We start from the raw sequence: 27,570 nt of genomic DNA on the forward strand, positions 1-27,570 counted from the left end.
CACCAGTCTATAGAGTCATTCTCCTGCTCTTTCCCTGGCCCAATGACTATTCATTGTCATTCACAGTGACAATTTATAGTACACCACCACCACCACCTCCTCCTGCCATTTTGTGAATGGCATTTAAGGCCTGTGGGGGGAAAATGGGGATCAAAACTATTTGGCAAATTTCTGTCAAATTTACTAATAGTTTCTGGTCAACTAAAATTGCATTTTTCAGTGAGTAAACTGCACACATGAAATTTTTTTCCCAACTCTAGACATCATTCAACTGTTCCCCAGGAGAACAATGGGTGCTAAACAATTTTGAAAATTTGTCCACTTAATTTGGGTGTCTAAATGAGAGCTATTTTGAAAATCTGGCCCTGATGCTTTAAACTTCCTACCCTCCATATGACATGCAGACAAAATAGCTAAGCTGCAGCATATAAAAACTAGGAAGCAACTGGAAGAGTAGGCTTATGCCCAGAATAGAGCAGTGGTATTCAGAGCTGTCTGAGTTAGCAACCAAAGAAAGAAGTGCTCATTGCCAGAGAGAACAATTATCTCAATTTGAAGAAATTTGGACCCCTTTTCTAGAAACATCTGGACAGAAAATATTGAGATGGTTCAAAGAATGTCATATCTTCATTCCACCTAACCTCTTTTTCCCTGCCCCCTCCTCTGCCTATTCATGTACATCTCCTCCTAGCTTATTACTGTTAACCCCACCCTGACATGTTATGTTTCTGTATTATTGTCTGGTTATGTATTGGCTTGTCTTGCCGGTTTGACAAATTGTAAGACTGCATAATTCCATTAGACATCCTGTGAAGCATGTGAAATTTGGAAACATAAAAGCTGTAAGTCATTTACCTTTCTATTGTCTGATTCTTTATGAAAAAAATTAATATATTCTTTTTAAAAAGGAAGCAGAATTTCAGTGCAACATAGCACATAACTCTCAGCAAGACATCCTGCAAATACCCACCCCACCACTACCTACAAACCTCTCTATCAGAGAACATACCAAGGAAATGCATTCATATGCTTCTTCTTAACCTGAGTAATCACTCAATTAAGTCACAAAACCTCAATTTGCTGAAGAGAAAGGGGGAGAGTGACAAATAGCATGGTAATGAGGGTTAACGAAGGAGACTTGGAATAAGGACACCTGAGTGCTAAGCCTAGCTCTGACATGGATTTGTTCTGTTGTACTGGGCAAGTTATTTAACTTCCAAATACCTCTTTTTTCCACCTGTAAAATGGGGAATACTGCCCACCTTTATAAAACGCTTTGAGATACCCGGAGACACAAGCGGAAGGCACTAGATATGAAGTACAAATACTATTAACACTCTTATTAATTTTCTGGTTGCATGTATAGCTTTGTAACTACTTTGCTGGCACTGAATTGTGCACAAAGCGCTATGGTAATCTCTAAAATGTTTACAACATAATTTGAGTATTAGTACAGTCATATGTGAACCTGCTGTGTGTCTCAGATCTAGAGTTGGGCAACATTTTTCAGCTGAGTAGTTCATTTGCTGAAAAATGCAGCTCTGGTGGACCCAAAACTATATGCAAATTTAACATGAATAGTTTGGCCAGTCACAGAGGAGGAGGCAGCTGGAGGAGATGGTGATGCCACCACTCCCTTTTCTTGTAGCCTTTAGCCCAGTGGTTTGAGCACTCACCCGTGATAGAGAAAACCCACGTTTGAATCCCAACTCAGAAACAAATCCAAAATGAACTTTTTCAAGATTCAGTTCAACCCAAAATCAATAATTTTTAATATAATATATGGAGATATACCTATCTCATAGAACTGGAAGGGACCCTGAAAAGTCATTGATTCCAGCCTCCTGCCTTCACTAGCATGACCAAGTACTGATTTTGCCCCAGATCCCTAAATCGCCCCCTCAAGGATTGAATTCACAACCCTGGGTTTAGCAGGCCAATGCTCAAACCACTGAGCTATTCCTCCCCCAGAACCTCTACCACATCAAAAAATCAGTTACCCTCCCAGATCTACTCAGAGCTCACATGAGGGTCTGAACCTGGAATCAGCAGTTTCATGATACTGGTGGATGACAGTTGTGTGAGTAGCTGAGAGGAGACAAGTGTTTGCTCAGCTAGCTCCCAGATCTACCTAAGTGCAGCTTACTGTGAAAAGTGCCAATACATTTCCCCCCCATATTTATCTGTGTCAGAGCTTGTGATTACAAGAATCAAGCCTGTGCCTGTCTCCAAAAACTCAGGCAGGAGGGATAGTGAAGGTACTAGTGCTAAGCTATCAGAAAAATTACAGCAAGAGCTTCTATTCCCTGAGGTCCTTTCCAACCCTGATATTCTAGGATTGTAGTTGGTCACGGTCGGGGCTGGGACACAAACTGGATAGGGGGTAAGAATATGGCTGGAGGGGATATTAAACCTTATCCTTCTGGACTTGAACCGGTGATAGTCAAACCTCAGGGGTTAAGGAGCTGAATTAATGATCAACATTACCCGAAAGAGCCACAGTAGTGTGAATGACAGGGGAAATGTTTAGTGTGTGTCTACACATAGAGATACACACTAAATATATATTTTAGGGGGAGGGATAGCTCAGTGGTTTGAGCATTGGCCTGCTAAACCCAGGGTTGTGAATTCAATCCTTGAGGGGGTGACTTAGGGATATGTGGTAAAAATCTGTCTGGGGATTAGTCCTACTCTGAGCAGGGAGTTGGACTAGATGATCTCCTGAGGTCCCTTCCAACCCTGATATTCTATGATACTAGTCCAGGGGTTGGCAACCTTTCACAAGTGGTGTGCCAAGTCTTCACTTATTCACTTTAATTTAAGGTTTTGCGTGCCAGTAATACATTTTAATGTTTTTAGAAGGTCTCTTTCTGTAAGTCTATAATATATAACTAAACTATTGTTGTATGTAAAGTAAATAAGGCTTTTAAAATGTTTAAGAAGCTTCATTTAAAATTAAATTAAAATGCAGAGCTCCACGGACCGGTGGCCAGGACCCAGGCAGTGTGAGTGCCACTGAAAATCAGCTCGCGTACCGCCTTCGGCACCCGTGCCATAGGTTGCCTACCCGTTCTAGTCTATTCTTTAAAATGGGAGGAAGAATACGTAGATATCAGTGTACTACTTTGCTAGTAGTAAGGCTTAAAGGAAAATAACTTCTGCTGTGACCTTTCCACACCATAACAGAAAACTCATAGTCATCTCTCTCACAATAGACCTAGGAAGTCTTCAGGGCTGGGTGTGGAGTGGGAGGAACCTTTCCCCTACCACTATGATATGAGACCTTACAGCACAGTTTCTGGAGACACTTAATCCTGTATATGCCAAAATGGTTCACATTCTGGTTTGGACCATTAAAAAATTATACACATGTACAGTAACTCCTCACTTAACGTTGTAGTTTTGTTCTTGAAAAAAATGCGACTAAGTGAAACGATGTTAAGCAACTCCAATTTTCCCATAAGAATTAATGAAAATGGGGGGGTTAGGTTCCAGGGCAGCTTCCCCCACTCTGGAAGGACCAGGGGTGGGGAGCTCAACCCTCAGCCTGCCCACTCCACTCCTTCCCCGCAATCCTCCACCCTTAACCCACCTCTTCTCCCCCTCATCACCTCCTCCTTTACTTCGCATGCTGCATCCTGGCTCCTCTCCCCTTCCTCCCCTCCCTTGAAAACGCCGCAAGCCAGCTGATTGCCACGTTCGGAAGGCAGGGGAGGGAGGGAGGCGGCGCGCCGAGTCCTCACTCCTCCCCCCTTCCTCCTGCCTGTGGCAATCAGCTGGCTTGCTGCGTTCGGGAGGCAGGCGGAGCCTATGCACCAAGTCCTTGCTCCTCCCCCTCTCTCCTGCCTCCAAAATGCCGCAAGCCAGCTGATTGCCGCGGGCAGATGGTGGGGGGAAGGCGCTGATCCATGGGGTCTGCCGGTGGGCAGGAGGCGCGGGGGTAATAGGGAGGCTGCCAGCTGTGGAGAGAGCAGGCAGCCAAACAACCTAAGAGTGGAGCATTGCACAACTTTAAATGAGTACGTTCCCTAATTGATCAGCAACGTAACAACGTTAAGCGGGGTGACTTTAAGTGAGGAGTTACTGTACAACCATAGATTCATAGAATCATAGATTATTAGGGTGGGAAGGGACCTCAGGAGATCATATGGTCCAACCCCCTGCTCAAAGCAGGACTAATCCCCAAATGGCCCCCTCAAGGACTGAGCTCACAACCCTGGGTTTAGCAGGCCAATGTTCAAACCACTGAGCTATTCTCTCCCCCCCCCCCCCCCCCCAACATACAACCGTGGTCTCGTCTGGTTATCCCTGTTTTCCATAAGATACATTAAACATCCCTAATGCATTAGTGTAGTTGAAATCTAATGCTACTCATTTTATTAATAGGTGGAGTAACCTTAAAAGTAAAACAAAATAAAATAAAGCAATCATACCAGTCAATGTGTATAAAGCAGTGCAAAGGGGATCACATACAGGATCATTAACTCCGCACCGCTGCCAGTTAGCTTTCACTTTTTGGGAGAAGGGGCTTTAATGCAGTGGACCAAGAGTCTACGTTATTTTGCAAAGTTCAAAGAGCTAGTGGAGAAAGATAGTATCTGAGGCGGACAGTTTGCAAGTTGCTATGACTAAAATATAAATAAGTATTAAATACTAAAATATGAAAAGAATAGGACCAACAGTTAATTTACATTCATTGTTCTGGCTGTGGTTATAAAGGGACATGTGTTAAACTGACACTAGCTACTGTATCTAAGCAATTTAGGCCAAGTGTCGCAATACACTCTGCCCAATATCCATCTAAGTTTAGAAGAGATGGAATTTCTTTTTAAAAAGAAATCCTTAGCATGGGAAACGTAGAGCAAAAGCAGCAAGGTCTACACCTCCATTCTTGTCCATTTTATCCCCTTATTTCCACAATCCTGCCATTTCTCTTTCCTACTTAAGCCAAACATGAAAGAAAAAGGACTAAACCTAAGTTTTTGTACTATAATCAAGCACATTTTGAAAACACCAGGAAATGGAAGTAACTTGATGTAACCCTATGACTGACTGCCTTGACCACTTTGCTTGGTATATTTTAGCACCTCCTCCTCATACATGTTTTTAGAGGCTTTAAGGTCCTTAGGGCAGGGAATTTCTTCCTATATATGTGCGTACAATATCTAGCACATTGTGGGTTCTACTGTAGTATAAAGAAAAATATTAAGAGGGGGAATTAGATCTCATGTTGAGAGTTGATCTTAACTCCCAAGGTTGCACGGGAGCATTATACTACAGAGCTTTATAATTAGTGTTGTGTAAACTAACTCCTATTGATAGGAAGAGTACGAACATCAACGATTAATGGAAAAAGCAGTGTTTAAAGGTACTCTAGGCAGCCAGTAGCTATGGAACTGTAGATTCCAAAGAATTTTGATTGTAGGAGACATATTTCAAAACCGGCAGCCTCCTATTCAGCAAAACATTGATTGCATCATACCCAGATTTAAAACAATTTTGACTATGATCTGCTAATGATTGTTCTTTCCATGATTATTATACATTTCTCAATGTCACTGTGACCCTAAAAGAAAATTATGCATTTAACTTAAGTCCCAGGTCCAGATTATCTTCACAATTACATTGCATACACACAGAAAAGATTATTATCTCTTGTTCATTTATATACATTTATAGTCAATATACATACACACGTAAATTTCAGCGCTTCAGCTCCATCAAGGGGTACTTTCTGGTGACATCAGGTGCCACATACGTATCTCTTACCTGGGTCATGTCATTACCAAAACCTCCAGTATATAGAACTTAGCCATAGACTGTCAAATAAATAATCCTTAAATCTAATTTTTTACTTAAAAAGAAAGCTTTCCCTTCCATGATCACTCCTTCCACTTCCCTTTTCCATCCAAATGGATCTAGATCCAGAGTAATGAATATACTACATTCACATATCTGGCACAAGACCTCTTGTCAAAACATAGTGCCTCATAACTCCACCAGATTATTTATGTTTCTTTTTCCAACATAAATGTAAATGTCAGAGGAGAAACACATATCCTTTTAGACTGCAATCCATCTAGTGCCTGTCACATAACAAAAGCTAATATTCAATACACTTCGTATGAGAGGAGGAAAGCAAAATTTAGTATGCCAAACAAGACATTTTCATGCTGCAGGTGTAGAGACCGTCTCAAGGTTTCAGCATCGTCTATGAGCTGAAAATGAAAAGCATCTTTTGCTATTAAATTACACTCTTCTTTTTTCCTTTGCCTGTCAAGTGCCAGTAAATTTTGTCAAACTAATTATGTGTAAAATTTAAAGTTTTGAAAGCTATTTATCCTTATTATGCAACCCGCTTAAACGGAAGAAAGATGAAAATATGACAACTCCTGCTTCACCAATAAAAACAAGCAAAGGGAAGAGAGAGAACATCTTGTGATCAGCACAGAAAAATTTATATTGGTTTGATTAATTAAAAGCCTAAAGACGCTACTTGGTATAAAATTTGATATCCCAAGTTCCAGGCACAGTAACTTGAGAGATCACCTGAAACATACCTTTGATTGAGGTCAAGAGAAACACCACAGAGGGATCAACTCACTGAAAACAAACAGGACAAGATGCAGAAAAAAAAACTGCATGACTCATACGGTTGAAAATGCACTGACATCTAGATAACAGATCCTCTGGTGTACTGGGAGAGGGTATGGGAACAAGACTACATATACAGTTCTGTGAAAATATGATTTGCCTCTGTTTAGGAGACCACCGTGAGATGTGACAATATTACACACTTCAAGATAAACAAGCCCAGAATAGATTGTTGTTCAAACAAATCATGGAGTTTTGAAGCAAAATCATTGACGGTGCACTTTAAAGTAATCCTTTCAAGGTTAAACTGCCAAATTTCACTAAAGTGCTGAGAAAACATTTTGGGTGTTATGAAGAAGTTATATTATATACCTGTTTAAAATGAACATTTACTTCATGAGGCAGTCACCTATCTGAGTATATGCAGGTCAGGACAGAGATCTTTAAAATAAGGGGCGGGAGTGGTTTTGGAGAAGTGTTGCCTCACTGTTTAATTCCACAGTAAAACAGTGCTGCAATTCAGAGACTGTAACCTAGTTCCATTTTCTAGAGAATGTATTCAAGGTATTTATATACATTTTTGTAATATAAAGTTATAGCACTGGAATATATTACAGATTCAGTGTGTCACATTAGGAATTTGAAAGAGATTGGGGAAAAGGATCACATTAAAAATAAGGCTTGCTAGAAAAAATTCATAGTAAACTTTCACCGGTTTCTAAGCATTTTTTTTTTTTTTAATATTGGGTAAATGCTACAGGGATCTTTATGTTATCTCTTCTGTTTCTATCGCACTGGACCACTGGACTCCTACCTTGCCTGATGTATCAGAGAGACTACACTATTTCTGGATGTACGGTGTTCTAGCACCAACACAATATTACTCCCTGAAATACTTCTAGGGATGGTGCTGGCAAATACTGACATCTTCACCGATGGTGCTCTCCAACAGTTAAGAGATAAGTGAGGTGGCCTGAATACCCCACTTATCTGCAGGACTGAGGGAGGGTATCAGCTCCAGGCAGAACCATTCTTGGTCCAGCTCAGCCAGGAAGAGCACAACTTAAAAGAAGTCTCATTTATAAGCAGCACAAATATAGTCAAACACAGATTCACAGGAGGAGACTCTTTAAAATAGAGAATCATGAGGCTAACTCAACTTAATACTCTACAAACATAGCTCCACTAACATGTGCACAGTTCTTTAGTGATTATTGTCATTTGCTTACCGGATGTGACCAATCAGTTCAATCAACTTGTGGCTAAAGAAGTAGGCAGTCAGCTCAGACACGTGGCTCAAGACAGAACAGACTCCAAAGAGGGTGGTAGTGCCATTCAGGTCTTCCAAGTGCCAGTAGAGAAAGGTGAACACAAACCCATACCCAAACCCCATAAACCAAGCCACAAACAGCACAGACCCATACTGTATACTGCAAAGGAGCTTTATCAGGTCCCAAAAACTGAATGACTGAGACTGGCTTATGCTGCTGGGGGTGTCATCAGAGGATTCAGTGGAGGCATTTCCATCCACCTGTGGGATCTCTACTTCCTTCCTCTTGTTTTCATCTTCTTTGTAGTGGTTATAATGGAATCTGAACTGGGTGGCCACAATAAGCGCCATTGACATCAGTACACCAAAGACTATGAAAACAATCCTGTAGTTCTTGTACTCTGGAGCTTTACACCCCAGACCTTCGATGATCACTTCTATACGGGTATAGTCTATACCAATTCCCACCGACAGCATGGCCAGTCCCCAGCCCAGAGAGCCCCACATCCGTTGCAAGCCATAGCGATCCCTATGTTTGCCAAGGTATTGGAGAGTCACAGTATCCACAATGGTAACAGATGAGGCACTGAAAAACTCTCCTATAATGACAACCAAGAGAATGAGTAGAAAGATAGCCTCTACTTCTTGATGATCATAAACTAGCATGACGTGGTCAGAAAATACTGGCTTCGTGGTGACAACAGGTGGTGATGTAGGGTGGGTCATATTTCCTGGCAGTCCTGGGTTTGTGGTGGTATTCTTTGAAAGAAAATTTGTATTGTTGTTATCCAAGGCAAGGTCTCCATTTCTAGTCTGAGCAGAAAATGGAAACAATTCCAAAGTTGGGGGACTGTTAGCTAACAGGTCCCGCTTCCCACGACCCTTCTGTAACGTAGCACTAGCTGTAGTTAGCAGAGAAGGAATGGTGGCATTTTGCGGCAGCGATGTTAAAAGGTGGCTGGCATTGGAAGGATGTGGTGGTGGAGGGACCTTTGGTACACATCTTAAGGTAGCTGGTCTAACAAATCCAATCCCCAGGTTAAATAAAATCCAACATAAAAGTGAAAAGAGAAGGACAACTTTCCCTTTTTTAAAGCGATCTGCCACCACTCCCCAGAAAGGAGCACTGCAAAACTCAATAAAGTACCTAATGCCCACCAGAAGTCCACTCTGACTAGGCGACATGCCCAGCTGCTTATAATACACAGGAAGCAATGGGTAAAGGGAGCCATATGCAGAATAAAAGAAAAAATAAAAGACCTTGGAGATCAGAAGATCATTGTTTATTTTGACACAGTGCCTTTCTAACCAGTCTAGCTCCTCATCTGGGACAGTGGTGGTCTCAGTTGAAGGGGTTTCATTTTGGGGCTGGAGATCTTGCTCCTTGGAAATTCCATTGAAAGGATCAGCAAGCACATACTTTCTCTTCTGCTCTTCTTCATCATCAGTTAAGATGGCAACTTTATCATCAGCCGCCATAGCTCACCACAAGCATCCGATACTCAACACACTCTCCACAATGACTGCAGGTATCCTGTAGGGCAAATAAAATAGACTACAGTTAAAGCACAACACAGAAAGAAGGGTGCAATCATGGAAGGTCAGGCACTGAGGAATAAAAGAAAGAGCCTCTTTTTATTACTTACATGCCTTGCCCATAAATTCCTCAGGACCTGAGGAAAGAAAAACACTGTATTCAACCGTTAATTCACATTGATAATGATAGACAATACTGGCAATCATGAAAAAGTGGATTTAGTGACTGCCACTACTATAGCAACTTATCTTTCAGTAGCAGTTCTGTAGCTCTTTGCAATAACCATCCTATACATTTATTACAGGAGAGATTTTCAAAGGCACAAATAGGAGCTAAGCAACTAACTGCAATTTGTGCCTTTGAAATCTTCCCCTACAAATCATCTGCTTTTGTAAGAATCTAACTCCAGTATTTACAGTTTTGCTTAAATAACCGTAGGACAGGGAATGAGGTGACCCAGGGGACAAGTAATGAGATATGGAGCTTTTCTTCACCAGTCATATCCATTCCACCTGAAGGCCTATGCAAAATTATTTGATCTCCAACTGGAGTCCCATTTTCAGAAATGCTGAGTATCTGCAACTTCAGCTGAAGTCAGTGTGACTGTGGTTGCTCAGCACCTCTGGGAAACAGAAAAGTAAGACCCCCTAGTTCCTAGTGGACGGGTACCTACATCATAAAAATCATCCGCACAATTAGGTTGGAAGCCTCAGTAGCAGAGGGCAAGGATTGAACAGACATGGGACTAAACTGATCTTTTTTCCCTTCCAATCAAAGTTCAGAAATACAGGAGTGACTGAGAAGAAATCATATTGCCACTGCAGGCCCCATACTTATTCTGTGGAGAAAGAGTGGATTTCAGGAAGGTCAATCCTGTATCTTTTTACAAATATTAATTCATTTAAAAACCAATTTTAAAAGCCCCTAGGATTTAGATTTTAGTTCTGAGAGCATCTTTCATACTCAATAATAATTAATAATAGTAGAGTTAGCCATTAGTAATTTTCCTTATTGGGAACAAAAAAAATGGTCTCCCACACAGAAGTGCAGTCCATTAGTTCTTGGCTACCAGACTGGAGACATATTGTATAAATCTGAAATTTTGCAGTATTAATATTTGTGAGCATAACCTGGAAAAAATATTAGATAAGCAAACTATATATTGTAAATATATTTCATTCTAAATAAATATTTCAGTGCATGTTTCTGGATAACTCAAAAGATGCCACAAAACAATTTAACTTAAATATTTAATAGATACTCTCTTGCCTGAATCAATATATTTTTGTTTTTCACTCTGGATCAACTTACATTCCAAAGTAGAATTTTTTTTAAGGACTAAGCTTTAATTATAGTGGTTTCAAGCTCTTTTGGATTGCTGATAAACTGTTCCACTGAAACTTATTAATGTCATAATATTTAAATTGTGAAATATAGAACATGATTCTCCAGTGATTCCTTTAATATTCTGTAAGGAACTTAACTTCCTATTCTCAAAAAGCCAAGAAGCCCTCACAAGATTCCAATCTCTAATATTTTAGAATCAAATTGGAAGCTTAGTTTTGCCTGCTTACAAATTCATTGTTGATTGAGATAAGCAGAGATTATCCCTTTAAATAACTGATTATAGTTCAGAATTTTCTCCCAAACATTAAGGGCAATAACTGACAAGGGATGTAAGTTTAGGCCAGAAAGAAATCTTTTAATAGCATTCACAGGTATTATTCTATTTCAGTGATATTTATTAAGTTCTGTTCCATATTAAACCAATGTGCATTAGGTGGTGGTGTTTTTTTAATTAAGTACATCAGAAGTAGGAAGCCTGCCAAACAAATCAGTGGGGCCACCAAATGATCGAGGTGCTTAAGGAGCACTCAAGGAAGACAAGGCCATTATGGAGAAGCTAAATGAATTATTTGCATCAGTCTTCATTGAAGAGGATGTAAGGGAGATTCCCATGCCTGAGCCATTCTTTTTAGGTGACAAATCTGAGGAACTGTCCCAAATTGAAGTGTCATTAGAGGCGGTTTTGGAACAAGTTGATAAATTAAACAGTAATAAGTTACCAGGATCACATGGTATTCACCCAAGAGTTCTGAAGAAACTCAAATATGAAATAGCAGAACTACTAAATGTGATACGTAACCCATCATTTAAATCAGCTTCTGTACCAGGTGACTAGAGGATAGCTAATATGCCACCAATTTTTTAAAAAGGCTCAAGAGGCGATCCTGGCAATTACAGGCTGGTAAGCCTAACTTCAGTACTAGGTAAATTGGTTGGAAACTATAGTAAAGAGCAGAATTATCAGACACATAAATGAACACGATTTATTAGGGAAGAGTCAACGTGATTTTTGTAAAGGGAAATCATGCCAATCTATTAGAATGATTTGTGGGGGTCATTAAACATGTGAACAAGGGTGACGCAGTAGATATAATGTACTTGTATTTTCAGAAAGTCTTTGACAAGGTGCCTCACCAAAGGCTTTTAAGCAAAGTAAGCTGTCATAAATAACAGGGAAGGTCCTCTCATGGATCAGTAACTGGTTAAAAGATAGGAAACAAAGGGTAGGAATAAATGGCCTGTTTTCAGAATGGTGAGAGGTAAATCGTGGTGTCCCCCAGGGCTCTGTACTGGGACCAGTGTTTTTTCAACACAGCCATAAATCTGGAAAAAGGGGTAAACTGTGAGGTGGCAAAATTTGCAGACACCACAAAATTACTCAAGATAGTTAAGTCCAAAGCAGACTGTGAAGAGTCACAAAGGGAACCTCACAAAACTGTGTGACTGGGCAACAAAATGGCAGATCAAAGTAAATTTTGATAAATGCAAAGTAATACACATTGGAAAATACAATCCCAACTATACATATAAAATGAGCATGTCTAAATTAGCTGCTATCACTCAAGATAAATCTTTGAGTCATTGTGGATAGTTCTCTGAAAACATCTGCTCAATGTGCAGCAACAGTCAAAAAAGCTAAAAGAATGTTATGAACCATTGGGAACGGGACAGATAAGAAGACAGTCAATATAAAACCACTATCTAAATCCATGGCATGCCCATACCTTGAGTGTGTATATTAAAAATAGAAATGGTACAGAGAAGGGCAACAAAAATGATTATGGGTATGGAACAGCTTCCATATGAAGAGAGATTAAGACGACTGGGACTTTTCATCTTGGAAAAGAGATGACTAAGGAGGGATATGATAGAGGTGTGGAGAAAGTGAATAAGGAAATGTTATTTACTTCTTCACATAACACAAAAACCAGGGGTCACCCAATGAAATTAACAGGCAGCATGTTTAAAACAAACAAAAGGAAGCACTTCTTCACACAAAGTATACTCAACGTGTGGGACTCATTGCCATGAGATGTTGTGAACGCCAAAAGTATAACAGGGTTCAAAAAAGAATTGGGTAAGTTCATGGAGGATAGGGCCATCAACAGCTATTAGCCAAGGTGGTCAGGAGTGCAACCCCATGCTCTGGGTGTCCCTAAGCCTCTGACTGCCAGATGCTGGGACTGGAAAACACGGGATGGATCACTTGAGAATTGCTCTGTTCATTCACTCTGAAGCAGCTAGCATTGGCCGCTGTTGGAAGACAGGATACTGAGCTAGATGAAGCATTGGTTTGACCCCGTATGCCATTCTTATGTTTGTGGAATGAGCTGCAGTGGCCCAGTAATATAATCTAAAATTTAGTCTGGAACACTCTTCCCTTTCTCTAGACTCCAGCATTGTGGTTGATTTTATCTGCAGGCATTTTTTATTACAAAGTCACCGGTGGGAATTTGCAATTTTAAAACAAGTTCAGTGTTGCCAATTCCAGGATTTTACCATGAATGTTGCAATACCTGGTCTTTTTCTCACCAACCCCAGCTGATGAATAATATTACCTGAGAATCTCTTTTTTCCATTTCAAAAAAAGGTTCTATCCCTCATGATTGAAAACAAGAACCCTAAAGGTTCTAAAACCACAAGACAAAGAAGAACAAAAAGTCATTTTTATTTTTTTTTTAAGACTCATGATTTTTAAATCAATGTCATAATTTTGGGGGCCTACATCTTGATTTTTAAATGTTTGGAGTTGGCCGTATTGCAAACTGCAGAAGCTTACACTGATTTCTAATTAACTGATGCACATTGTTGTCAAATTTGAAAATAATTTTTCTTGCTCTTATTCACTAATATCATAAGATACTCTTAAAACCATTTTTTGTAATATACATTAGATCTGGTACGTTAAATACTATTACTAATCAATTTAATTAGGGTGCTGGAATCATTGAGGCAAGTTCTTTTGCACATTTACAGTGGACTTTTTCCTATTATTGCTCATTTTTGGTTGAAAAACAGACAAAACAAATTCTACTGATTACCAGATTAGATTTGCCATTGAGTTCTTCAGTTTTTCTTTTAGGCCTGCCTTGGTTCTGCAACTTGTGAGTGGGCAGACCCCTATAACTGTGTGGAACCCCGCTGACTTTAATAGGAGTCAATTGAAGGACCATGGCCTTACTCTCTACCCTCAGATTAACCTTATGAACCTATACAAGTAGCTACATGCTCATTTAATTCTAGCTGCTAAGAGTTATTGTGTCAGAGTTTGCTTTCTCTCGATTATGAACAAGTTCTCTCTTACATGGCAAGATCAAGTGGCAAAATGCTGTGCTGTTTGACATCAGCCCTTCTTAGGTCAACAGAAGCCAACCTGATGTGGAGAAGTCAGAATAATCTTGATTAAAAACCAAAAACAAACATATTGTATTCCTAATCCTATGCATATGGATTCAAAACTATCTGTTTTGCACCAAAAATACATGGGTGGCAACATACAAGGAATTTTTAAACACAACAAACATGATTCTTAATTTCTCTTTTTATTTTCAGTTTCCTTTCCAATTGCAATAGGTTTCAGATTTAGGTTTCCTTGAGTATGTTAATTTTATTAGGTTTATGGATAACTAATATATTAAAATTGCTTATTATTGTTGGGGTTTAAAAATATTAAGCTATTGGATCTTGTCCTCATACGTTTTTACATCTGCTATTGCATCCATTTTCTTCTAAATTTGTTATGTATGTGTAATGTGATAGAAACACCCGTATTTTCACTGAATTTTGTGAAATGTTATAGAAATAAATTTCATAAAACAAAAGTAAAGTAAATATTTCATTGAATTCCATTAATAATGCACTATATACCCTTCAGTAATAGGACACAGTATCAGCATTAGCAGAAATTTCACAGGATTACTTTTCAGATTTTGAGGAGAGTCAATTTTTAAGATGCGGTGTTAATTAAAGGGGGCGGGGGAGATAGTGGAAATGAACAAACTAACATAGGTTCCTTGGAATTTCCTACAATGGTTCCAACGATGGCTTTCCAACTTATAACAAAAAGGCAATACAGCTTGGCCATTGGGCACCTCTACAGTGAAATCAAACTAAGCAGCAGCAAAAACATTTCTAAAGTATGTATAATTTGAAGTGAGAGGAATCGACTATACCTTCCCCATTCCAAGGTTAGTTTAACTACAACATCACTATTGAAATTTTACGAATGTTACTGCTTTGTAAAAACATTTTCCATATCTACAAGATTGTAGTCCTAAGGGACAGTGTGTGAACTATAGTTCTAAGGATCAGCTTGGGCAAACTACAAACGTTTGTAGCCAGGAACAAACGTGTTGAGAACGTCCAGACTAGATCCCTTACAAATGTATTCACTATTGTTAGAAAAATAAGCCAAATACAAGCCTGTGAGCAAGACTAGGCCCTTAGCATAAGTAGAATCAAGGCCTTAAAATGCAAGTAGAGAGAAAAGCCTGTGTCAGCTATTATCAGTTTATGCTTGATCTGTGCTAGTTCATACTTATCAGTTGGCCTACGCTTGGCGTAACATACATGCAGCTGTCTTCTCATGCTCATGGCCAAAAGTAGTTCGCTTAATGGGTCACCTTCTCATGCGTGAAGCCAAAAGTAGTTAGTATGTTAGTATAGTAGGTCAGAGGGGATATCTTATGTCTTCCTTACAATGATAAATGTATCCGCACAGCTGCATCCTTATCATGATGGATGTATCCGTGACAGTTATGCATATCTTGTTCCTTTTTGATTGATATATGTATTCTATGTACTCCAATATTCCCTATAGATGCATTTACAGGGTCCATAAGGTTAGCCAGATAACGTAAATAAGACGTCAACGAAGTTGTTTGTTTCGGGGTATAAAGGTAAGCCCATCTGGCCATGTAAGGTCTCTCTCTCTCGGGCATTAGCCGGGACGAGAACACCCGCTCAGCTGATCGATCAATAAAGCTAATGGTACTCGTCTTCCTGGTCTTCCGTGCCTCCTTGGTGTAATTAGGTAAGCTCCGGGGGGAAACGAGCCCTTTTGGCTAACACTATCTTGAGTTAACTGGCATTCAACTGGAGCCAAAAAAACTCTAATGAAGACAAGGCCTTAGAAGAACATGGTGATAGAGTGTGGAGTTTTAGCTATGGGCTACTGAACACTGATTTCTGGCCTCATCATAGAAATCATGAACATAAGTTCTGAAGGCACCTTTTACCAACTTACCCAAGTGACAAGGTTAAATTGAAGAGTAGCTGCTAGCAAAGATCATGTGTGCTCCAATTTAGTTGTAGTGATTAAAGGATTGCCTGTGGTAGATCTTGAACAGCCTAATAAACCTTTTGCAAAGAGGTGAGGTGTATCATGTTGCACAAATCCGCCTGTGTGATACCACCAAGAGGGATCTTGTCCCCCAACATGCAGGGCAAATAAACAAACTTTCCAGAAGTTAGAGTGCCCAAATCACTCACACAGACTTAAGGGAGAACTATGTATGTAGGTCCGCAATATCTAAACACCTTCCTGACATGAAGGTCATAACGCTCCCTCTCAGTTATGAGGTATTATTGTTCCCATATTACAGATGCAGAGAGGAAGCCACCTGCCGAAAATCACACAGGAAATCTGTGGCTGTTCCAGGAATAGATGCATAGACTCGGTCTATGAGACCACCCTTCCTCTGAGACTACTTACATAAATGTACACTGGTTTCCTTTTAACTACAAGCCTATCCTTCCTCTCTCTTTTGTGACTGTGTATTGTTTCTTTTTAGTTAAGGATAAGTAATCAGTTATATGCAAGAAAAACTTTGAAAAATAAATGATTCCTTCTGTTATAAGTCAGTGTTCCTATTCTTTCACCTCTGCTGTATTTACTTAGGTTTTATTTCAACCATACAAATCTACAACCATTTTACTCTTTGTGTGGCTGATTTTATCAAAAGGATCATCTAGCCTTAATAATGAATGATCTTCCACAATAACTGTTAAACGCAGGGAGAAAAGGGAGGCAACCCTTTGCTCTGAGAAACGAATACAGATAAAGTGGGTGTCTGGTGCTTCCTTTAATATCTGATATTACCCTCAAGAGAAAACCCCAGTGACTTGTTATAGTCAACTGGCTGGCTGTCACAATATTTCCCACTATATGTTAACCAGACATCTTATGTAGATTATTTTAATACTTAACATTAAAGAATGAGTTTTAGATAATCAAATGAAGATACATTTATAAAAATCTTTAAAAGAGAAAAAACAATCTGATCTGTTCCTAAGGCAGCTAGAAAAATCATAGAAAATGTGTGTTTTTTGAGGCACCCCACTGTCTTCAGACAATTTAGTTTTTCTGTTGCATATAGTGACATACAACATATACAAGCCTGTAACAGGCAGAATCTTTTGGAGAGGCTAAGCAGAGAATAGCAGGCTTTTAGACTCAAAGTAATATAAAGAAGGTTGCACACAAAGCAAACTAGTTTCTCTTCACATTAAAGTATCTCATTAAAACACTTATTTCTATTTATTTTTAATTTCATAAAAGGTGCTTATTCACACTGACTCTAGGCATTCTCATAGTTAAAAGAACACAATCATACAAGGAATTGGAAAATACAACAAGCCAATCTATTCCAGACAGCTCAACCTGGCACTACAAATCAATCCCTATAATCAAAGGAAAGGATCGAGTACATCAAAGCTCAATTCTCCCCCTTCACTTACCCTTGACAAAAGTTTGAGAAAACACTGTGCTTTGCAGTGTGCCCTGAAATCAACAAATCTGATAGGGGAGTGAATGCCAGAGCTGAGGGGCCCCCCTTTATAGAAAGTGTCCTATCATTAGCCCCATCTCATTTAAATCAAAGGAGTACACAACTCAAGTGCCTCCATCCAGCAAGTGCAGCAGTATAGCAGGGACACAGCAGCAACCTCCCAGGGAGGCAGATCCCAGGCCACTTGGGATATGTCTACACTGCAATTAAATACTTGTGGCTAGCCCATGTCAGCTGGGCTATTTGCCAGCCACGGGTGTTTAACTGCAGTGTAGACATAAACGTAGGGCTTTATAAGCCAAAACCAGCACCTTAAATTCCACCTAGAAACCAACAGGCGATTAGGTTTGATACCTTAGGGGGAACTGCTAATACTTAAATATATAGCATAAATATGTGATTTTAACAAGAAATTGAGCATAGTTAAGAATCAAAAAGCAATATAAAGTTAGAGAGCCTCAAAAAATAATCATATTAAGTGCAAATGGCTAAGCATATTAAGTGCAAAAGCCATAATTTATTATACACACAGGGTAGACACTTACAGAAGAACTTTGATGAGTTAAGTACACAATTATATTTACATATCACTGAAAACTAATATATTGAGAGCATCCAAAACAGGAAGCATTAACTAAACCCCTCAAACCCATATGTAGCTATAGCAAAAAGAGCAGATTGGATTGCAGTCTGCATGATGTTAATAAATCAGAGGAGAGTTTATCTGTCAGGCCTTCCATGTCAAACTTACCAATATGGCATCAAGTTCCCATTTAACCCTCTCAAATTTTTGTTAAACTTGGCAAGTAGAGCAGGTTTGCAATGAACAAGAGAAATTTCACAAGAAACTTTCTATTAACAGATTTTCAAGTGTTCAGGCACTCATTCCTCTAAAATAATACTTCATAAAATTTACTCAATATTTTGCTAATCACTTTTTAATTTAGAAATACCCCTGTGCTACAGCTGAAGATGCATCTGTGTCAATGCTTACAAGTTGTGCGCTTCTGTCTTAACAGTTACTGAATATTCGTTGCTAGCCATCAGAGCCAATAAACAGTACATGAACCTACGTAAGGCATCGGAAGTGGTGTTTCTGTTTCTAGTGTTGAGCTGTAGAAGTACTAGAGCTAACTTTCCTCCACAAACATCCTGACAAGACAATCTGTTTCAAAGAATGGGTGAATGAAAGATTAGTAGCAAATGCAGAATTATGGGCTAAATGGTGTTTCTACTAAAGCCCTTGGATATTTTGCGATTGAAACACCAGCAGAATAGGGCTGAATCTGCAATGACAAACAAGTAGTGCCATGTTGACTACAATGGGATTACCCCCTTTAACAAAATTACATATGCAAGTCTTCATAATATTGTGCTCTATATCTGTATTATGCTTTGTTGTTTTAATATTACAAACAAAAACAGATGTGCAGGACCTTTCATATAGCCTTTTAGGAGTATACCCATCATAACTTGATTGCTTTGGCATCAGTTTACATTCCAAAACACTGCTATAGAGTACAGACTCAGGCCCACAGTACTGTACTATCAGAATTTCTAAAGCCACCACTTTATCCTCCTTTAAATCAATTTTTAAAAGGTCCTTTGGTGTGGTGCCTACAAATCACTACCATTGATTACCTGGTGACCACTTGAAACGTCCAACACCTCTATGACTACTTATTTATGCAAACACCCAGGTCTCTGCTCTTGCCTCATCCTCCCTCTTCTCCATCTCTCTGTTGATTCACCTGTTTAGTATTTAGAGAATGTGATTGTCAGGGGCTGGCTCTGTGTTATTTATTTGTCCAAATCCTCTAAACCCTTTGTGGGGACTAAGGCAATACAACAAAGAAACAACAGTAAATTCTCCACTGCCCAGCACTTTGTGTATTTGTTTACGCCTGAGCAAAGTGGATGTAAATGCTACCCTTCTGGTTTGGTAACATTTTACACTCACTTTGCCCATGTAAATGACAACGCAAGATGCAAGACAGTGGGCAGTCAGACCCTGCATTTATTATATGTATAGACCAGCGGTTCTCAAACTGTGGGTCGTGATCCCATTTAATGGGGTCACCAGAGCTGGTGATAGACTTACTGGCGCCCAGGGCCGAAGCCCGAGCCCCACTGCCCAGGGCTGAAGCCCAAGTCCAAGGGCTTCAGCCCTGGGTGGTGGAGCTCAGGTTACAGGCCCCACCCCCACATGAGGATGAAGACTTTGTGCTTGGGCTCCCCCACCCCACCGCCCCGGGTGGGCTCAGTCTTCAGTCCCCACTCCTGGGGTCATGTAGTAATTTTTGTTGTCAGAAAGGGGTTGCTGTGCAATGAAGTTTGAGAACCCCCTGGTATTGACTAAACTCTGTTCAGGAGAGGCTGGTATTTCCAAAAGAGACAGCCTTTATCAGCTCCTCTGGACCACCAAATTTATTTACACTATCTGCTTAACTGGAAAATATTTATTTAACCTTATTTCAAAGTACTGCAGAAAAATATTTGCCAAACAACAATATAATTTATTCAGCTATAATATGCTTTTTACTGCTAGAATTTTCTCCACTCACTCACAGAAGAGTATTGTTTTGGGCTGAGAATGGAAGGGTTTTTGCTAAGCAGTTTAAATCCAAGATTGAACCAATCTTTAATAGGTTATAATCTGATAAGTGAAAATCATATGGATTTTAAATATGTAGTTTTTATTTTAAAACTACCAGTAGCTACATCTTATGAGATGCTAACACAAAACTAGGTCTTAAACTCTATACATGGCAGCAAACAATATTCACAGATAAATATTAAACTTCTGCTGGGTTTGGAGGTAAACTCATATACTACATATTCCCATAGCTATGCTGATAAATGAAGCATGCAAGAGTATGAACAAAGCAGTAAATAAAAAGTTCCTACTGAGAACTTGGTTCGTTCACTAAGATCTTAATTTTTTTTAAATATACAAAAATTGAATATCTGCCCGAGGGAGTGTCATATGTAGACACCGCCAACACAAGATAAAAAGTGACAATGCTTCTTTAGATGTTTTAGAGGAAACTTGGTATTTGGTCAGCTCCTCCAGTGAAACGTGAACTATTAGCACAATATACTCCATCAAAACCTGGACGTTCAACTGGGAAGCACTGGTTAATTTGGCATGGAATGACTCAATTACACAGACTGTGGTTAGGCCTCACCCACAACACTGAATACTGTGTTGCTACAATTCCTAGAGAATGAGGCTAGCGTCTGATGGAGGTTATAGTCTAACCACAGCAGATGCCAAAGTTTCGAACTAAGAGGAAAAATTGGATGTGACCAGTTTCCTTAAAAAGCAGCATGTGTGCCCATCCACCCGAAACACTAATGTTCTTATAATGGACCTGGGAAAAATTGGTTAAACAGAAACCTGTTTGTCAATCAGAAAGATCAAACATATTTGAAGAATAAATCTCAGAGATACCAGGAAAGTGCTATGAGAGAGGATTCAACCTGAGGAAAATACCTAAACATCTCCAACTACAGTGTAAGGGAAGGAAGCAAATACTTGGAGAAATGGGGGTGAGGGATATAGATAGTCTTCAAAGTAGAGGGGAGGCACTGCAGGTTACAGGACGGGGAAGAAGAGAGGGCTGCACTAGTTGCAAGAGAAGCTTGGCTAGTATGATGATTATCAGCCTCTTAATACTTTAGATAGAAAGAAAATCGGAGTGGTCCCCACATGCGGGAAGAGCAAGCTGGAAGACTGGTGTGTAGTCAAAAAAAGGAAGCAAAGCAAGTCCCCATTATCACAGTGAGAAACACCCTCAAGGCAATCCCCGTAACTGCTAAATCCTCCTGCACAATTAAGAAGAATTGTGCTTCATCTCATCCCCACATATAGCACACACACCACTGAAAAACACTTCAACTGAACCCCCAAATTACCCAATCCCTATATGGAAATACCGGATCACTCCTCTTAATTTCCAAATCCTGATCCTTCCATCCAAGAGCCCTGACCTTTCTTCCTGATGTCAAAAATCTTTCATCCCACCATTGTGGCCCTCAGAGAAGAGAAATGGAATGGAGTTTAAGACACTGGACTAGTTCTCAGGAAAGGGGGGTTCTATTGCTAGCTCAGCCACAGACATCCTGAGTGACCTTGGCCAAGACACTTATTCTCTCTCAGTGCCTTACCTTCCTACCTCACAGGGTGTTGAGAGGATATGTATATCAATGTTTGTGATGTACTACTCAGATACTACAGTGGCACAGCACCACAGAAAAGCCTGCTAGCAAAAACATTTGGTCCTATCAATTATGCCTGCTCCTCCCCTTCTTCTAGTTTTACCCATTTGAAGGGCCACACCCTCATTTCTGGTTATTTTAAAGGCCACCTCCTTGTGATGAAGGCTTTTCACTATGCTGCAAAGAGACATGTACATCTCACTCCATTTTGCTCGGTAATTCATTCAGTTTGGGGTATCACTCATTCAAACGGACCTAGCTTGGCAGTGGTGCAGAGATGACATCTGTCGATGTAAAAAGACAACAGCTCGCTGGCCGGGCAGGGGGGTTTCATGCCGACGGACAGGTGCATGTCGGGGGATGGCTCCTCCGCACGCAACCCCGGGCACCCTGCTCCGCAGCGCCTTTGTTTGCAAGTGCAGTTACGTTTGCGGAAGTCCATGCCCGGGCGGTGCAGCAGCTTCCACATTACAAAACAAATACGAACCGGATTACTCAGTCTCACCTCCCTGCTGCTGTGGCACCCATGGTGGAGCCGGCGCTGCTTTCCCCAGACCGGGCAGCACGCAAAGCCCCGTGTCAACCCCAGCCGGGGCGGGGAGGGGAGGGGAAGGGATGGGGTTAAACCCAGGTAAATAAAACATCCTCTGAAATAAAGCAACAGCAGCTGCCGGCACAAGTCTCGGCACCAATGCAGTCACAGCAGACACAAGTCACTGCCAGCCCCCCGGGAATCGCACCCACCCCGCCCAGAGCCTCCAGTTCTCAGCCAGCTGAGGCGGGAGGGGCAGCGAGCCGGGGCAGATCTCCCTCTCCCCCCGAGTGCGTGTGGAGGCGACGGGCAATGACTCACCTCGTGACGGGGGGTCCCTCACAGCCTCTTCGCTCTCGCGGCTGCTCCCGGAGCGCACTGCAGCTGTGCTGCGGGCGGGGGCCGCGCACCATCCCCAGCCGCCGCCGCCAACTCCTCTGCGCACGAGCGCGGCGGGGCTCAGCAGCCGACCCGACCTCCAGCGGCGGCTGCTGCAAGGTGCCGGCTGGAGCTACAGCGCGGAGGGAAGGGCCCGACCCGGCCAGCCAGGACTCCGCCCTCCCGGCGCTTCGCGTCCCGCACGCCAGGGGGCAGCCCCGGCACAGCGTGGAGCGCCCTCCCGCGGCGTGGGCCGGGGCAAGGAGCAGCGAGCTGGGCACACCAGCCCCGGTAACAGCCTGCAGGGCGCGTCCCGGGGGGGCCCTTACCCTGCCTGCCCCGTGCCCCGGTCCGCCCAGGCGCGGGGGTATCGGTGAAAGCCCCGGATCTCAGCCTTCATCACCCCCAACCCACAGCCCCTGTGGTATCCACCCCCATCGTCTCCTACCGACACCCCCTGCCCTGTGGTGTCTGCCCCTCATCACCCCCTACCGACACCCCCTGTGGTATCCGCCCCTATCACCTCCTACCAACACCCCCTGTGGTGTCCGCTCCCATCACCTCCTACCCACAGCCCCTGTGGTGTCTGCCCCTCATCACCCCCTACCAACACCCCCTGTGGTATCCGCCCCTATCACCTCCTACCAACACCCCCTGTGGTGTCCGCCCCCATCACCTCCTACCGACACCCCCTGTGGTGTCCGCTCCCATCACCTCCTACCGACACCCCCTGTGGTATCTGCTCCTCATCATCTGGTACCGACACCCCCTGTGGTGTCCGCTCCCATCACCTCCTACCCACAGCCCCTGTGGTGTCTGCCCTCATCACCCCTACCAACACCCCTGTGGTATCCGCCCCTCATCATCCCCTACCGACACCCCCTGTGGTGTCCGCCCCCATCACCTCCTACCAACACCCCCTGTGGTGTCCGCCCCTATCGCCTCCTACCGACACCCCCTGTGGTATCCGCTCCTCATCATCTGGTACTGACACCCCTGTGGTGTCCGCCCCCATCACCTCCTACCAACACCCCCTGTGGTGTCCGCCCCGTCGCCTCCTACCGACACCCCCTGTGGTATCCGCTCCTCATTACTTCCTACTGACACCCCCTGTGGAGTCCACCCCTCATCACCCCCTACCGACACCCCCTGTGGTATCCGCTCCTCATCATCTGGTACCGACACCCCTGTGGAGTCCACCCCTCATCACCTCCTACCGACGCCCCCTGTGGTGTCCGCCCTCATCATCGGGTACCGACATCCCTGTGGTGTCCGCTCCTCATTACTTCCTACTGACACCCTCTGTGGTGTCCGCTCCTCATCACCCCCTACCGATACCCCCTGTGTATCCACTCTCATTACCCCATATTGACACCCTGGGTGATCTCTGCCCCTGATCATCCAATACTGACACCCCCATGTGATATACATCCTTGATCACCCAGAACTGACACGATGTAATATCTGCCCCCATCCCTCAGTACTGACACCTGGGTCGTATCTGCCCATATCAGACAGTGCCAACTCCCTATATGATATCTAACCAGGATTATCCAGTACCAACACACCATGTGGTGCCCACCACAGATCACCCCATACCATTACTCCACGTGGTATCTGCCCCAATCACCCAGTACCAATACCCCACTTGATATTGGCCCTTAATCACTTAGTACTAATACCCCAGGTGATATCTGCCAGTGTCACTGATCATCCAATACCAACAATTCATATAAGGTGACCAGACAGCAGGGGTGAAAAATCGGGACAGTTTTTCTGCCTATATAAGACATCTGGTCACCCTCTACCACTGTGATATCACCACTGAGCATCCAGTACCGACACCCTCTGTGATCTTCTCCACGTATTAACTAGTACTGATGCCTGTGTGATATCCACCACAGATTAGCCAGTACCAGTACCCCATACAATCCATACTGGTTGAACTAATCAGCTAGTTCCCTGCACACTATGCAATATCTAGGGCTGTCAGATGATTAAAATAATTGTGATTAATCACACTATTAATTTTGTTAATAGTAATTAATTGCACTATTAGTAATAGAATACCATTTATTTAAATATTTTTGGGTGTTTTCTACATTTTAAAATATATTGATTTAAATTACAACACAGAATACAAAGTGTATAGTGCTCACTTTTTAATTATTTTTTATTACAAGTATTTGCACTGTAAAAAAAAATAGTATTTTTCAATTCACCTAATACAAGTGCTGTAGTGCAATCTCTTTATCATTAAAGTTGAACTTACAAATTTAGAATTATGTACCAAAAATGCATTCAAAAATAAAACAATGTAAAATTTTGGAGCCTACAAGTCCAATCAGTCCTACTTCTTGTTCAGCCAATCACTAAGACAAACAAGTTTGTTTACATCTGCAGGAGATCATGCTGCCCACTTCTTGTTTACAAAGTGAGAACAGGTGTTCTCATGGCACTGTTGTAGCTGGCGTTGTAAGATATTTACATGCCAGATGCGCTAAAGATTCATATAGCCCTTCATGCTTCAACAACCCTTCCCAAGGACATGCTTCCATACTGATGATGGATTCTGCTTGATAACAATCCAAAGTAGTGCGGACAGATGCATGTTCATTTTCATTATCTGAGTGAGATATCACCAGCAGAAGATTGATTTTCTTTTTTGGTGGTTCGGGTTCTGTAGTTTCCACATTGGAGTGTTGCTCTTTTAAGACTTCTGAAAGCATGCTCCACACCTCATCCCTCTCAGATTTTGGAAGGCACTTCAGATTCTTAAACCTTGGGTCAAGTGCTATAGCTATTTTTAGAAATCTCACATTGGTACCTTCTTTGTGTTTTGTCAAATCTGCAGTGAAAGTGTACTTAAAACAAACTGTGCTGGGTCAGCATCCAAGACTGCTATAACATTAAATATATGGCAGAATGCAGGTAAAACAGAGCAGAAGACATAAAATTCTCCCCCAAGGAGTTCAATCACAAATGTAATTAACACATTTTTTTAACAAGCATCATCAGCATGGAAGCATGTCCTCCGGAATGGTGGCTGAAGCATGAAGGAGCATATGAATGTTTATCATAACTGGCACGTAAATACCTTGCAATGCCGGCTACAAAAGTGCCATGCAAATGCCTGTTCTCACTTTCCAGTGACATTTTAAATAAAAGGGCAGCATTATCTGCTGTAAATGTAAACAAACTTGTTTGTCTGAGCGATTGGCTGAACAAGACATAGGACTGAGTGGACTGGTAGGCTCTGAAGTTTTACATTGTTTTGATTTTGAGTGTAGTTATGTAACCAAAACAAATCTACATTTGTAAGTTGCACTTTCATGACAAAGAGATTGAATTACAGTACTTGTATGAGGTGACCTGAAAAATACTATTTCTTTTGTTTATCATTTTTACAGCACAAATGTAATAAAAATAATGTATACTTTGATTTAAATTACAACACAGAATACAGTATATATGAAAATGTAGAAAAACATTCAAAATATTTAATAAATTTCAATTGGTATTCTATTGTTTAACAGTACAATTAAAACTGTGATTAATCATGATTAATTTTTTTTAGTTAATCACGGGAGTTAACTGCGATTAATTGACAGCCCTAGTAATATCCAACCACTAATCAATGAGTATCAGGATCTGTACAAAATCTGCCACAAAGCAGTACTGGGAACTCTATAATATCCTCCACAAATCAGTCAGTAATGACATCCAGATAGGATTTCACCACTAATTAGCCATTACCGGCACACACACATTTTCTACCACAAATCATTCAGGACTGCCAGTATGCCATGTTCAGCAAAAATTGACCAGAGTTGGCACCTATATTGTGCTTTTGACAGGAAAGGAAATAAGAGCTTCAAAACAAATGTTTACTCTCACTATCATTTATGCTTAAATTAAGCATCTGCTAGTCTTGGCCATACCTTTTAGATTGCAGGTGTTATCCTCATTCTCCAACCTCCATGATGTGCATCTCTGGATACTCTGCCTACAGGATTTTGTTTCTATCTGTACCTGATACAACCTGTGCTATCTAGTCTTGGCTACAGGTCTGACCTAATAATATAATTAGCTCTGGCCAGAGGCTGCTGCTCTCTGCCAGTAGGCATACAAATAAGAAAACAATAAAATGCTATGGAGTTCTAAGAAAGATGCTGGGAGCAGCCAGGAAATATTAAGGCAATACTTTTTAAGGAACAACAATATGCATTGCTGCTGCACCACTTTAACTGTCAAAGGGGAAGAGCTTTTGGCAAAAATTCAATCTGATTTTACCTGAGTTATTCTGGCATGTCACAGTTCATCACCATGGTAGCAACTGGGCTGTGCCAAACAGTTGATTATATCATAGCATGAATCAACCAAGATTGGGTGGCGTGGCTGAATAGAAAAGGCAAGTTTCCCATGCACAAAACTTGCAGTAATCAGAAATGACAGGAAAAGAAATGGGGTGTGTGTGTGTTTTGCACAGTTTTCTGGAATATGGCAGTATTCAGAGTTAAATTAATTTGGAGCCCGATCTTGCAGTTCATTTTCAAGAAAAATTCTACTGAAGCCAATGGGAGATTTCCCTCCACAAGGGAAATCATTTTGAGCCTTTTAGGTTTTTAAAGAAATGCTCTTGGAATGCTTCGGAAAGCCCAAGACAGTCAGACCTCTCTCACTTTTACAGCATTTCTTGCTGTTTGGAAGTAAGTAACATCAACTACATGCTACAATGTGTAATTTTGCTTTAAGTAGTATTGTTACAGACATACATAAAAGCAGAGACAAAAGAGTTAAGACACATGGGAAGGGAAGAAACACTAGTTTTTTAGATGAGATCTGAAAATAGTATGAAAGTCAATGTAGCAAAGAGATATAGGAAACCTGTTCCAGATGGCAA

General features: G+C 41.4%; 2 protein-coding genes across 13 annotated transcripts in view; one reads left to right on the top strand and one right to left on the bottom strand.

Annotated features, from left to right (window-relative positions):
* NEMP2 (nuclear envelope integral membrane protein 2) overlaps positions 1-16,456 on the top strand; it is a 71,230-nt gene extending 54,774 nt beyond the window's left edge. The window contains exon 10 of the mRNA XM_039494260.1: positions 16,352-16,456. The gene's annotated coding sequence lies outside the window, so the exon portion shown is untranslated. The remainder of the gene's footprint in view (positions 1-16,351) is intronic.
* Positions 1-26,865, bottom strand: part of MFSD6 (major facilitator superfamily domain containing 6) — a 49,716-nt gene extending 22,851 nt beyond the window's left edge. Inside the window, exons 1-6 of one of the 12 annotated variants that reach the window (XM_039494244.1) lie at positions 26,609-26,865; positions 19,178-19,287; positions 18,610-18,701; positions 14,053-14,121; positions 9,511-9,537; positions 7,824-9,398 (exon numbers count right to left, since the gene is read on the bottom strand). In XM_039494244.1, coding sequence (XP_039350178.1) covers positions 7,824-9,343 — 1,520 coding nt within the window. In that variant the 5' untranslated portion in view covers positions 9,344-9,398; positions 9,511-9,537; positions 14,053-14,121; ... (1 more) ...; positions 19,178-19,287; positions 26,609-26,865. Of the gene's footprint in view, positions 1-7,823; positions 9,399-9,510; positions 9,538-14,052; positions 14,122-18,609; positions 18,702-19,177; positions 19,288-21,529; positions 21,649-22,012; positions 22,212-22,262; positions 22,548-22,610; positions 22,796-26,608 lie in introns of those variants that run through there. The other 11 variants (XM_039494245.1, XM_039494248.1, XM_039494252.1 and 8 more) reach the window with 11 other exon arrangements.
* Between the last annotated feature and the right edge of the window lie 705 nt (positions 26,866-27,570).

The sequence above is a fragment of the Mauremys reevesii genome, linkage group 11 (assembly GCF_016161935.1).
Source record: "Mauremys reevesii isolate NIE-2019 linkage group 11, ASM1616193v1, whole genome shotgun sequence".
Taxonomy (NCBI): domain Eukaryota; kingdom Metazoa; phylum Chordata; order Testudines; family Geoemydidae; genus Mauremys; species Mauremys reevesii.